Source organism: Micropterus dolomieu, linkage group LG17, assembly GCF_021292245.1.
Source record: "Micropterus dolomieu isolate WLL.071019.BEF.003 ecotype Adirondacks linkage group LG17, ASM2129224v1, whole genome shotgun sequence".
Taxonomy (NCBI): domain Eukaryota; kingdom Metazoa; phylum Chordata; class Actinopteri; order Centrarchiformes; family Centrarchidae; genus Micropterus; species Micropterus dolomieu.
Window position 1 is genome coordinate 25,603,806 of NC_060166.1, and position 13,619 is coordinate 25,617,424.

Below are 13,619 nucleotides of genomic sequence, written 5' to 3' on the forward strand. Positions count from 1 at the left end.
TCTTCCATTTGAGGATTATGGAGGCCACTGTGCTCTTAGGAACCTTAAGTGCAGCAGAAATTTTTTTGTAACCTTGGCCAGATCTGTGCCTTGCCACAGTTCTGTCTCTGAGCTCTTCAGGCAGTTCCTTTGACCTCATGATTCTCATTTGCTCTGACATGCACTGTGAGCTGTAAGTTCTTATATAGACAGGTGTGTGGCTTTCCTAATCAAGTCCAATCAGTATAATCAAACACAGCTGGGCTCAAATGAAGGTGTAGAACCATCTCAAGGATGATCAGAAGAAATAGACAGCACCTGAGTTAAATATGAGTGTCACGGCAAAGGGTCTGAATACTTATGACCATGTGATATTTCAGTTTTTCTTTTTTAATAAATTTGCAAAAATTTCTATATTTCTGTTTTTTTCTGTCAAGATGGGGTGCTGAGTGTACATTACTGAGAAATAAAATGAACTTTTTTGATTTTTGGGAAATGGCTGCAATGAAACAAAGAGTGAAAAATTTAAAGGGGTCTGAATACTTTCCGTACCCACTGTATATATATATATAGCAGCAATTGATGATTCTTTGATAAAAAAGGTAAGCAGGCAAGTCATTTCCTTTTTTTTGTGCTTGTCATTTGGTTGTCTTTTCTCTTTGTTACGTGGTTAACTTTGCTTATTGATTGACTGATTGATTGCACAAGTTTCTGCAAGAATTGAAGAGCTGATTATACTCAGTTGTTGCAGTGGCATCATCTGACCAAAGGGTGGCCTCAGTTAGTTTTGATTGCTAACATACAATCGTCAAAACTAAAGCCTTTTTCAAAACTCTTAATACAGTTTGCATTACCAACTTGGATCTTTGCCAAACAGTAAATCTCACCTCAAAAACTCACTGAAAACACCATACATGTCTCGAAATAAGCTTGTTCAATCACTTCCTTTAGAGTATTTTTTCCTATGTCACTGCATAAAGTAACTTACTTGTGTGGAAAAAAAAAAGTTAAAACATAAAACAAATTCCTAAAATGTCAGTGCTGCACTACAGTTTTTCTCATTTGCTTTAACACATTTGTCCACTCAGACTTCACACCTAAACTTAGAGTCACTTCCAAAATGACACATTTTGTTTGCAAAATGCTTTCCACTCACTAAACATTAAAAACAAGCAAATATTTTCATCAAACAACACAACTTGTGTTAATATATCATTTTAATCAACTGTTACACAATGGACAACAAAATGCAGTTATCAATATGGACCAGTTCACCCATAATTTTTTCTATATGCCTGTGCCAAAAAGGCAAACAAGCATTGTTATTTTCTCCAAAGATGATTTTACTTGAGATAGTACACCCTGCTGTACTCTGCACATGCACTTTTTACATTTTTTTGAGTTGCTCTGTTGAACTGTAAAAAAATAAAAATTCAAAATCAGAAAATACTCAAACAAATACTTTATTGTTGGCTGCTGCATCCAATGTATCTTTGTCAGTCTTTTTTCCATACTTTTCAAACTCAGATATTCTGAATATTGTAAATAAAAACCAAATAAATATACTGTAAAAGCAACTAAAAGGAAACCTATGGGTGATACAAAACAAAATCAAGTGTTGAAATACTCTTGTGTGTGTGTGTGAAATACTTCACATTTAATCCATTCATACCCTCTTACTCTCCTTATGTGCCTTTGGCCCCTTTGATCCATGCTTGCAAGTAAGCAACACAGAGGTGGCATCTTCTATAGATGGATGTGGACTGATTGCTGATTAAAGAGTTGTGCAAAGGACTTTCACACAGGTGCATTAGAGATTCATAATGATGCAAGCAATTTCCTGCAACTGTGAATAAATGTTTTCCTTTTGTGCTGCACAGTTCATTCAGTAGAGTTTGGGGTCTTTCAATGCGATCTGCGTGAACTGTCTCTAAAAAAGGGTATGAAACCAATGAAAAAGTACACATTGGCAGGAGAAGACCATTTCATTAAGTGTGTCTTAGCAATGGAGAAAGACTAACACTGCTACTTGAGACACATTGACCACAACTTGTAATTTATGTACCAACCCCCTGAACCAAGTCTGCTAATACAGGCACATTTCCTACATTACACTTAGTTTGCAGTTCTAAACTACATTTTATCTATTTCAAAACACTTCACACAGTTATTTATGCTCATAGATGGAAACAACATTTACGTAAATATTGTGCTAATATTTTCTACATGTTTCCTTCTGGTTACTGAGAAATAAAGGACATTTGCCATTATTCTGTTTTGAATGCTTATTTAAAAAAAAAAGTATATTTATTTTATTTTATTTTTTATTTTTTACAGTTTTGGACACTCTGTTGGCATTTGAAAAATGTGCTGCAAATATACAGTGTTTTTTGGTGGAGAAGTAATGACAAAAGAGTTCATGGATTTTGGAGAAAATGGTCAGTGAATACATTTTGTGTGAAAGCAGTGAAAAATGATTCAAAGTTTGGTCTGCATACACTTCAGTTTTGACAGGCTAAACTGGAGCATAGGCGATTGTCTGCTTAAACAAATGAAGTTGTATAAAGGGGTGGATTTCAGTTCCATTTCAGTCAAATCAATTAGAAATATTTGGAATATGTGTTATGTGTGTATTAGTGACCAAAATTATTGTTCCATTGTAGTCTAGAGTATTGTGGTTACTAACCAAGTGGGTGCATTGGTATTTAATTTAGATTCTTCATTTCATTTCTTTGCACTGAGAAAGATTGTTGCATACACACATAGTTTATTATGAAGAGAGTTATTAAATATAATGAAATTGTTTAATGAGGCCATGAAAAACTGAAAATGAGAAATGTATTATTCAAATAAAAATAAATCATTTTTTGGCAACTAAACAATGCTCTTTTGCGAGTTATTAGTTTGGGTACAGGATTTATGAGAATTGTTGTGAAGAGATTTATCTTACCATTTATTTTAGCCCTTGAAATAAAAGACCAATACTTTGTAGGATGCTATCATATTGTTCTTTGGTGCAGTAAATAAATGGCAGTCCCTGTTTCCATTCTTTTCTATGTGTGCAGGGAATAGTTGTAATAATGATGGAGATAATCTAGTTAAGTTATGGTGAGTTGTGAAAACATGCAAGAAAGAGTGTATATGTATGCATGTGTGTGTGTGTGCGCACAACACTATACACAACACTATAATACATTTTATTTATATAGTATTTTAAAAGGTACTCAAAGGCACTTTACAAGGTAAAACACACAAAACAAGATCAGCATAAAAAACACAATGACAAATAAAAGACACACTGCTCTGAGACATGACCACTGAGATTTAACACAGAATTTGGTGTTCAAATGGTCGAACCCACTTAATTTAGAATCAAATAATACATTTGCATAGTTTTACAATGAAATTTACATCACATTTATCATGTGGTTTTTATCATGTTCCTACTTTGTTTCTCTCAGTGGACCTTAGTCTCAATAGATGCTAATCTGCATTAGATCACTAGAGGGCAGTACAACATAAAATGTAAAGATCAAAAGTTACTGGAAGATTCTAAGGCGGTCTTGCTTGCTAAAATATTCATGTTTGTCAATCCATAAAACAAAAGAACAATGCAATTTGTGACTGAGGACATATTATTAGTCTCTCATTTCATCCAACATTTGCTGAAGTCTCCCCTCTTTCACCTGAGTATAACCCAACACAGATCCCTTTAGCTTTCATTATGTCAACCAGTTTGTCTCTGTACTCCTTACACAGGTAAATGTAAAGAAGAGGGTCCAGACAGACATTAGTTGTAGAGAGCCACAGGAAAAATTTTTGGACTATAACCACCCACATTTGAGCACAGCCCTCAATGCCAAAGATTTCGTATTGTGTGAATGGAACACGCATAACGTGAAGAGGCACAAAACACACAAAAAACACAAAAAGGATCAAGAAGACTCGTAGCTTAGTCTTGTTCTTTCCTTGGCTGTTGTTGCTCCCAGATTTTTGGAAGGACTGTAGGACTTTCAGAGTGATGCAGATGTAGCAAAACACAATCAGTATGCTGACAAGCCAGAAAAGAATCTCCATAGAAATAACCACATTCTTGTGAATCGTCACACCAGCTAGACTTTTCAGGGATATACAGAAATCTCCTGTTATATTAACAGGAGTTTGGTCAGTCAGAATGATAGTTGGGATGACTGTAAAGCCAAATAAACCCATCCAAACCAAGGTGGACATTACAAGACTGAAGATTACGTTTTGTCCTAACATTTTTCCACATGGTCTAACAATTTTGAAAAAGCGGTCAAGGCTGATAAGACCCATTAAAGCAATACTTGTGTACAAACAGCAGTAGAAAATTACATAAGAGTAACGGCAAGCAAAAATCCTTAACTCAACTGCCGCTTCAGGTAGCATGCTAGCTGCTGTCACTGGTAGTGTCAGTGTCAGGAGCAGGTCAGAAGCCACCAGGTTTTTGAGATACACTATGAAGGTGGAGGTGGACGGGAGATGCAAAGACACCCACGCTGCTATCCCATTGAGCAGTAATGCAACAGGGAACAAGAAGAAGAAAAGGTACGTGATGGCCACATTTACAGTCACTTGGCTGGAAGTAGCACAGTCAGAGGAGAAGAGTGCTGAGTTGTTGGACATGATCGTAAAATCTGGAATGAAAAAATAAATACAGACACATCATAGAAAAACTCTTTTGAATTCTGCTGATTTTCATCAGAATCCTTAGCTGGTTTCTTCTATGATCAGCTCATAGGAGAGACAGAGTCTGTAGACCAGACCCAAATCATGATCTTAAGCTTTAAATAATATGTCTTAACTATGTTTCAACAAATTTGGAGGGGAAATGAGTTGATTCATGTGTTGGAGCAACATTTAGTGAGATAACATCTAGTTCTATGGTGGATTTCTCAAAGGCAGAGGGGTTTTGGAGTAAATGATTGGACAGAGGCGAGTTCCAGGGGCTGAGGTTTAATGAGAGTTGGCCCCTGCCAAAGACTCTTTGCTCTAAATGTTTCCTGCTTGTCCACTTGGACCTGATTTGCACTTGTCATTAGTCTAAAATACATTTGTTACTTTGATTTGTTTTTTTCAACCAGAGTATTTGAATGCATGTGCAATGGGTGTTGATAGCGCAACGGATAAGGTTTTGGTGTGAGAGACCCGGGTTCAATTCCCACTGTGATCCATCCACCATTGTGTCCCTGAGCAAGACACTTAACCCCTAGTTGCTCCAGAGGCCTCTGACCTCTGACATAGATAGCAATTGTAAGTCCCTTTGGATAAAAGTATCAGCTAAATGAATAAATTGAAATGGGATGCAGAACCTGACACTGAATGACGGAAGTTTTGCAATTGTTGAATTTGTTTTCACCATACTAAGTACCAAAGCAAAAATACTGGATTGTATTATTTTTATTTATTATTATGAGACTATTATTGAGTCACAGTCCCTTCTGCACAACAGATCTTTGTTGCTTCAAAGCTGCATTAATTTGTCTTATTGTCCTTGTCGCCTTTGTAATTGGTTTATTAAGTGTGATCATTAAGTTTTACCTGTCTTCATCAGTGTATTCAGTGTACAAATTTTATACATTCAGTGCATTTGTGCAGTTAAATTTAGACTGATATTAGGAGGAAATACAATGTATAGAACGGTAATATTAAGGTAATAACTATACCCAGTTTAACAGTGGCAAAAGATAAAGCAAGTATTTACAATTGATTGATTCTAAGATACTTTTACTATGTATAGTCTACAGTCACACAGTGTCTACTTCTAATCAGTGCGCACATTTGATTTATTCATTTACCTCTCAATCTACCCCCCCTCCCTCACACCCCCAAAAATGTTGTGTAGCAAAACATAAAATTAAGCCACTCACCAACAATGGTCTCCATCTCAATCTCCTTAACCTCCTCACTGTACAGCCTAGGAGATTAACTACCAAAATGTGCCAGTCTTTTCAACCAGAGATGCAAATCATAATGAGTGAGCTTGTTTGTGTGTGTGTGTGTGTGTGTGTGTGTGTGTGTGTGTGTGGTGTGTGTGGTGGTGTGTGTGGGGGGGTATTCAAACAACATACATCACCATGTGTTTTCATGCCACACTGAAGTTGTATCTGTCTTAAGTCAGCAAAACCAGGTTGCTTTCTTGTACTGGTCTCAATACAGCTAGTAGTTCTTAAAATATACTTTAAATGCTTTTAATGGGCATCCTTCTCTTGTACATACAATACAATTTTTCATTTCCAAGAGTGTAATGGTGCAACAGTGAACATTTAGTGACAATGTGACTGTTATCTTCTTTGTTAAAAGTGTCAATAAATAATGTGACACAACCACATGGCCAACAAACAATAAAGCTGTCTTTACTTCCTTATTGTTGTTTCAGGAGCCATTTCTGTAAAACCGGTCGGTTGTAATAATGGTACACACAACTAAGTCACTAGGAAAGCCCCTAATATTATGTCTGTAAGTACTTTCTACTCCTTAAAAACTTACTTAGTTACTTACTTAGATAGATGCGGATCACTGTTAGCGGCAAAACTGAACAAGAATAAATCACAAATGTATTGCCGAGAGATTACTTGGGAGACTTGAGGTTTATTATACAGGTAGATTATTTTAGAGCAGTTTGTAAATGAATGCATCATATTTCTTTTCAAGATTAGTATGTATGAAAAAAATTAAGAGGAACTTCATGTTGTTATTAACTGGAATAGAGAACAGAAAGGAAAACAAATAAAAACATGCCAGCATAGGTTCTTCAGGTTTAACACAAGTAAGAACACATCATCATTCATGTTAACACTTTTTAACTTTTCCCACTGGCAATGACCTTATTCTCTGTTTTGAAAAAGCTTAATTTGGACTTGATCTTAATCAAATACTACTTGATCTGGCAACAGAACGTGCACATTCAGATACGTATGAATGTCTTTATCCCATCTAGTGGTTTTACGTACAGACAGAAGAGTCTCTTAGAGGGGTGCTGCTTGTATCCGTGTCTGAACCCCTTATCAGCCAGCTACAGGTACCAGAAGGCAGCTGCAGGGTCTTGAACAAAGTTGTCCTGAAGGACTTACAGAGGAAGAAGTAGATGAGAGGGTCCAGAAGAGAGTTTAAAGATGAGAGGAAGAGTGTGCTTTCCTTCAGCTGGAAGAAGAAGAGTTTGAGTTTACAGTCAAATAGAACTCGGGTCTGGCTGATGGTGTACGGGACACGGGCAAAGTGAAATGGCACAAAGCACACGAAGAACACTGCCAGAACAAGGAACACATTTGCATTCATTTTTCTTTTGGCCTGGTCGGGCTTCCCTGACCCTCCAGTGCTGCGGGACTTTGTGCGGGAGTAGGATCTGTACAGCTCTTTGCTGATTAGAGTGTAGCATGCTATTACAGTCACCAGGTTGGCCCAGAAAATAACTTGACAGACATGATTTACCACCTCATGCCAGTACAGCCCAGCCCCTGTCTTTAGGTCGCTGCACTTGAAGTACGGAGAAGTCGGGGTTTTATGTGTCAGGATCACATTGGGCAGACAGAGAACCAGCAGAAAGGTCCAGATGGCTCCTGATAGGACTTTCCGGCGGACCAACCGGGCTGCATTAGTCCCCCTGAAAGGCTTGAGGGTCTTTCTGCAGCGATCAATACTGATGAGGCCAAAGAAGAGGATGCTGATATACATGGTGAGGTAGAAGAGCACTGAGGAAACACGACACACAAATATCCGCAGCCCAGTGGAAGCCATGTTGGAGTCTGACAACACCTGCAGAAACACATCATTCAGTCTTTAACATTTTACATTTACATTTTTTAAACACTCAAATTCAAGCGTTAGGGCATATTTTGCGTAGAAGTTAACACTGTCACTTTCTAATTAGTCAGTCTTTATAAAGGGTTTCTAAGTTGTAACTGCTTTATTATTGATTATGAAAGCCTTTACTAAAGCTTTATAGCTCAATTATGAGCCAATAATTTTGGGTTGCCAAGTTGTCAAAAAAATACTTATGACTGGTGCTTATCCTTCTGTCGCAGGAAACCTATTTTGTCTTTTTAGTTGCAGGGCATCATGAACCGCAATCTATTTACTAACAAATATTAGTGTGAGTTTGAGTGTTGCTGATGGCTTATTAGAAACCAGACCTTCAAATGATGATGATGAACATGTTAAACGCCAAAAGTGATGTTTAATACCCTTTATTAATGAGTTATTAACATTTATAAAAAGTGAGGAACTCATGACCCTTTTTGATGACTTGATGATCAACAACAAGAGAGATTTTTCACAACCCAGCAACCAAAACTTTTAATCACCATTAGTTACAGTAAGTTAACTTACAAACCATTTTATAAGTGTGCCTTTTAAGTAAATGGTACTTGTAAAACCAAACCTTGAAAGGGAATGTGAAAGTCATCATGACATCCGCAACCACAATATTCTTCAGGTAGATAATGAAGTGAGACTTTGAGGGGATGCGAAAAAACACCCAGACCGCCATGCCATTGAGTGATAGCCCCACCAAGAAAAGGAAAGAGTAGAGAACAGGGAAAGCCACCGTCTTCAAAACGTTGTCCCGGGAACAAGTGCTGTTGGTGTGGCTGTGATTGAAAGTTGTATTTCCCTCCATGACCGTTGTCTAAAACATACAAGAGAAAGTTGTTTGTCAAAAACAAACAAAAACACTTGAACATTGAAATTAAGTCTGATACTCTCCTAAATTACTTTTTCATGAAGAAGTGAGTAATTCTTATGACTACATATAGCCTACAGAAGGTGGAAAAAATTACATATAAACCTGCACAATATAAAGAAATCCAATATAACAGCCTTGCAATTTTGCTGTTGTATTGTACACATTTCAGTTTGCTTTGAGATGTGTCACAGTATTGAAAAACACTGAACAATATACCATTCCTAAAAACATTATTTAGAGCTGTTACATTTATAGTATATCCGGTATTCACGCCTTTATGTAAACTGCCTTTAGGCCTAAAATCGGCAGTTGCACAGTCTTTAAATATGTTCTGCACATCTACCCTGAGTTATTGTAATTAAATACGATTTAGTTTTATAACTGACCTGCTAATGTTTCTGATATGTGTCAGTGGATTTCCATCAAGGTCCAGTTCTTATTGCGTTTTTTGGTCTCTCTCTTTTCTCTACTCTGTACATATGTGATCTGTCACCGACCATCTGTCTCGTCCACACAGTTTTGGTGTTTCAACAAACAACTGTGTGTGTGTGCGTGTGTAGATTGGTGATACATAAGCCACAGGAAGACTTTCTCTTTTTCTTCTCCTTTCTCTTTCCTGTCATAAGGCTACTGGCTGCATATCTAGATCTTTTTTTTTTTACAGACATGACATATTTTAAACAGCAAATAAGCATGATTAAAGATCACCAAAACCACAATATCTAGCTAATAAAACATTTATTAGATTGATGTCATCGCCATCTTCTGAGCTACTGTTGATATGTGTTTTTTGGTGGACTCTAATATCAACAAGTTGTTTGGATAAATTTGTTAAGGTCTCCTCCTGAATTTCCTCTTATTCACTAACTTTTGATACCCATTCTTATGTAATCTCCACTGCTTCTGCATTATTTTATATGGTAGGCTAGCTATCATATAATTACTGTACTCGAAAGCATTATTTAAAGAAATGCTCTATGTGAATAAAAGAAGCAAATGGCAGAAAAACCTTCTGTTCAGAGGTGGAAAAAATATGAAACCGTTTTTGGTAGATGCTTCACTCAAATTTTCCCATTGCTCATAATCCCCTTCTAATTTTGAATTCCCACGTACAGGTGGTTGTAATGTTTTCTACCATGTTGTCTCTAAGATATAGTCCATATTGTAAAATTGATATTTGTTTCCATTTAAGTGGTTTCACTATCTCATCTTACTCTCAAATACCCTTTTTACACCAAAATTAACGGGTAGCCTATAGGCTTTGAAGGTAAACCCACTAAAATAGGCAACTGACTCCATTTCCATTGTCTGTGTACATTTTGTGTTTTTTGCTGATGTGCCAGAAAACAGGGTTAGTAAACAGAAGAAAGCAGCTTGGGGCCAATGTTATGGTGGTTTAGTGTTTAGGGTAAAGTGCACTGTGCTGGGCAGTTGACAGGTGTGATTACGGTGTTTGTCTGCTCTGAAAGATGTCACAGCGCAGATATAAAGTCACAGCTGACATATTGTTAGCCTAGCATATTAATACTATAAACATGTGGATGAGATGTTTACAGACATCCACAGAAACAGATGCCCGAAAAAGGGAACATTTGCTTGTCCGCCCGGGTGTCATGATAAATACCCGCGACCAGGCCCGCCAATAGGAATTATGTACAGGGGGACAACATTTTTCAAACTGGGCTCCTCATCGACCCTTACTCCAGGACCACCTCCACCTACCCTTAGTTCTAATACAAACATGGGCAATTTCAAAGAAGCTCTTGGCCTTAGCCTTATATTGACACAGATGGAGTCCCTAACAACACAGGTGTGATGTGGTCCCTCTTCTTCTTTCCTGTCAGGAGGCGGGCAGCAGCATTTTGGACCAGCTGCAGGTGCTGAATATATGACTTGTCTAAGCCCACATATAAGGAGTAAAATAGTCAAGGCGGGAAGTTATGAAGGCATTAATCACCCTCTCTATATATTTAGGAGGGAGATAGGCCTTTACATTGGCTATAGTTCTCAACTGGAAAAAGCTTTATCTAACAGTGGCGGATATCTTTTTATCAAATTTAAACGCACTATCCAATACAACACCAAGATTCCTCACAGGAGAACAGGACAGAGAAACTCCTATCTGTTAGATAGGATTGAAACCACCTAAGTAAAGTACCTTTGATTCCCACACAGTTTTCCAACCGGGACAAGAGGATTGAGTGATCAACAGTGTCAAAGGCAGTGAGGTCTAAGAGAACTAGGAAGGCAGAGACTCCTGAGTCAACAGTTAAAATCAAGTCATTAAAAATTTTTGATTTTGATTTAGTCTTCCCTCCTCTTTTGTCTTTGCCTTTGGGGAAGGAACCTCTTTAAATATGACTGTGGTATCTTTTCTCACCTCAATAATAAATTAATTCATTTTAATTCCATAAGAAACTCCTGGACTTTAATAGCTCCTGTGTTTCAGCATTAGCCTGCGTTGTTGATCTGCTGATTTGGCCCCTTCAGACCGTTTGCAGGAACCATTTGGGACTGTACTGCTGGATGAGAGAAAGTGGATAAATGAAACTTACTGAAAAAACTTCTGATCGGGCAGAAATCTCACCACAAATCCACATGAATGTTCTCTTCAGCACCTCAGATAAAGTGCAGTTCATAGTCCCAAACAGAGCAAGTCTGTGCCTCAGATTTTAATCTTAGATGGTTATTTTGCAAAACTTTTTCAGTTAGTTACCGCGACTCACAGTGCGACACACCAGTGTCGCATCAGCTGGGTGGAGTTTCTCGCCTCGAGTCATTATAATAGTAGTAGGAGTATAAAAGCGCTTTGAGTGGTTGAAAAGACTAGAAACGCTCTATAAAAATATACATTTGTTTTTCACTGCGGGAGAAAACTGATGTGTAACGTGAGAGCGTGTAAAAATTGTCAATTATGTGAGAGCACTTAAAGGTTAAGCTAGCTAAAGCTTTGCTAGTCTGCCTAACTGTTAGCTCCTCACCTTCGCCTGTCACACATACGTAGTTTCTTAACACTTTTTTGGCCAAAAATTTGACCATTGCCTCCCTATGATTTATTTTTCTCTGTGTGTTTTGGCTTTTTGTTTTCTTGGGCCCCTGACAGGCTGCAGTGTTACTTAAAATGACTCGCTTTACATTTGCGGCTCCTACACATCTGAATGGCCAAATGTTTTGACCGTAACATTTTCACAATTGCAGGGGGTGGGTTACCAGATGAAAAGTATGAAATGTGTTGTAATGATAATGATACATTTGTTTATCATGTAAACACATCTAAAAAGTTTTGTTACTCATATTAGACAGTAAGTAAAATGTTGTACTTGATCCCATTTTAGGGTCAACCATAGACCTTTGCATAGGCCCCCCTCGGCCTTGAACCAGGGACATCTGTACCCTCTGACCCCTCTGACGGTGGGCCTGTCCGCGACTACTACAGAGTCATTTGACCCTGGAGTGAATGCCGACTATACCCTTTTACACTGAAGACAAAAGCCATATGTTAGTGGATGTTTGTTTTTTTGTCCACTGTAAAAGGAGCTTAAGAGACAGAGCATGAAGAAACATCACCAAATTGTTGTCTGTTGTAATGTCTAACTAACCTGTGGGGATAATAAATTACAGACAGGGGGAAAATCAATCAGTCATTCACCACCTGCCCTGTTTAAAGCAAAAGCTTTTGTCATGGATTTTAGAGTGTGAGCATATGGCTATTTCCTGGCAGCAGTAGGCCTCCATGCCAACTCAGTGCGAATCAAACTACAGAACTGTTTGTTAATTGTTTTTGCCAGTACTATTGCAGAATTATTGATTCATTATATTGGGATGATATTAAATGAGTCTAGTGTGGAGTCTGAGTTATCCACTGGAATAATAAATCTCATTTTTATTGCACTGTGGCCTCCAAATGTTGTAGCCGAAGACAAATGAACTGTGAGATATAACATAAAAGGATGACAGGTTAGTAAATGTTCTTTTAAAATTTGGTGAATTTAGTCAGAATGTAAATGTAAAAAATAATGAGAAGGAATAAGTAATTTGCACATTTATTGATGGTTCAATAACTTATTTTTACCAGATTATGCCTTTAAAGGACATCACTTAAATGTAATTTATCATTTATTATGTTATGTCTTATCTTACTGTGCAGTTAATGGTAGTTAGTACTGTGTTTGATATGACCCTGTTTGTGTTTTAGTTCACATTTCCCTTTTTAAAAAAAAAGTGTATATTATTTTAGGAATTGAGGACCAATGAAACCTTGGTATCTACTTCTCTCCTCACCACATGACCCTGATGGTCGTCTGCCCTTCATTCTATTGAGTGCCAGCAGTTAGCATAGCGATACTGCAACTTCCTCTGTCTGTTTGCAAGAGTGGCATTGTCAGCAGCACTTACTTCCTAGGAAAATGTGTGTTTGTGTGTGTGTGTTGTGACATGTATGGCTAAGTCTAATATACTGTATGTGAAGCCGATTTCACAACCATCCATATTTACATGCAGTCATGTTTCGCACAGCTGTGGTCTCTGATCATCTGGGTCTGGTCAGGACTGCATCAAGCATGAACTCTCCTGCAGAGGACTCAACAGCTACACTTGCCACTTTTCAGCTTAACACTTTTCTGTCTGCGTAGCTTTCTGGCCACCCTTTCTATTTTTCTACCTTTTTTATTGCTTCTATTTGAATGTCTTTGGTTTCACCTCAGACGTGAGTTGGCCAAACTATCAATCCATTTCTTAAACGATCTGTCTTGAGTTCTCCAGGACTAGGGTCATTGTGTAATCCTACCTCTTCTATTGATGTTCTAGCTTTACATGAATCATTTACACAAAGGTATAATCAAATAGTGTGTGAATGCACAGTGCAGACATGCATGCAGACCCAGGCAAAGTTGCACTATATTCACACACACACACACACACACACACACACACACAC

At 37.7% G+C, this 13,619-nt stretch overlaps 2 protein-coding genes across 2 annotated transcripts; both read right to left on the bottom strand.

Annotated features, from left to right (window-relative positions):
• Positions 1 to 3,630: 3,630 nt before the first annotated feature.
• LOC123986123 (P2Y purinoceptor 14-like) lies at positions 3,631 to 4,626 on the bottom strand. Its single transcript, XM_046074216.1, has one exon. It carries the CDS (start codon positions 4,624 to 4,626, stop codon positions 3,631 to 3,633), a length of 996 nt encoding a protein of 331 aa, XP_045930172.1.
• A 1,945-nt stretch (positions 4,627 to 6,571) lies between these two features.
• Positions 6,572 to 9,175, bottom strand: LOC123986070 (P2Y purinoceptor 12-like). The gene is made up of 3 exons (XM_046074145.1): positions 9,070 to 9,175; positions 8,381 to 8,626; positions 6,572 to 7,755 (listed from the first exon to the last, which is right to left on the bottom strand). Exons 2-3 carry the CDS (start codon positions 8,615 to 8,617, stop codon positions 6,946 to 6,948), a joined length of 1,047 nt encoding a protein of 348 aa, XP_045930101.1. The 5' UTR covers positions 8,618 to 8,626; positions 9,070 to 9,175; the 3' UTR covers positions 6,572 to 6,945.
• Between the last annotated feature and the right edge of the window lie 4,444 nt (positions 9,176 to 13,619).

Bases quoted from the DNA above. Each gene is read 5' to 3' on its own strand.
- LOC123986123 (XM_046074216.1), bottom strand. From the start codon at position 4,626: ATGTCCAACAACTCAGCACTCTTCTCCTCTGACTGTGCTACTTCCAGC.
- LOC123986070 (XM_046074145.1), bottom strand. From the start codon at position 8,617: ATGGAGGGAAATACAACTTTCAATCACAGCCACACCAACAGCACTTGT. The intron at 7,756-8,380 runs GTTTGGTTTTAC...GTGTTTCTGCAG, and splicing joins CTTTCACATTCCCTTTCAAG to GTGTTGTCAGACTCCAACAT.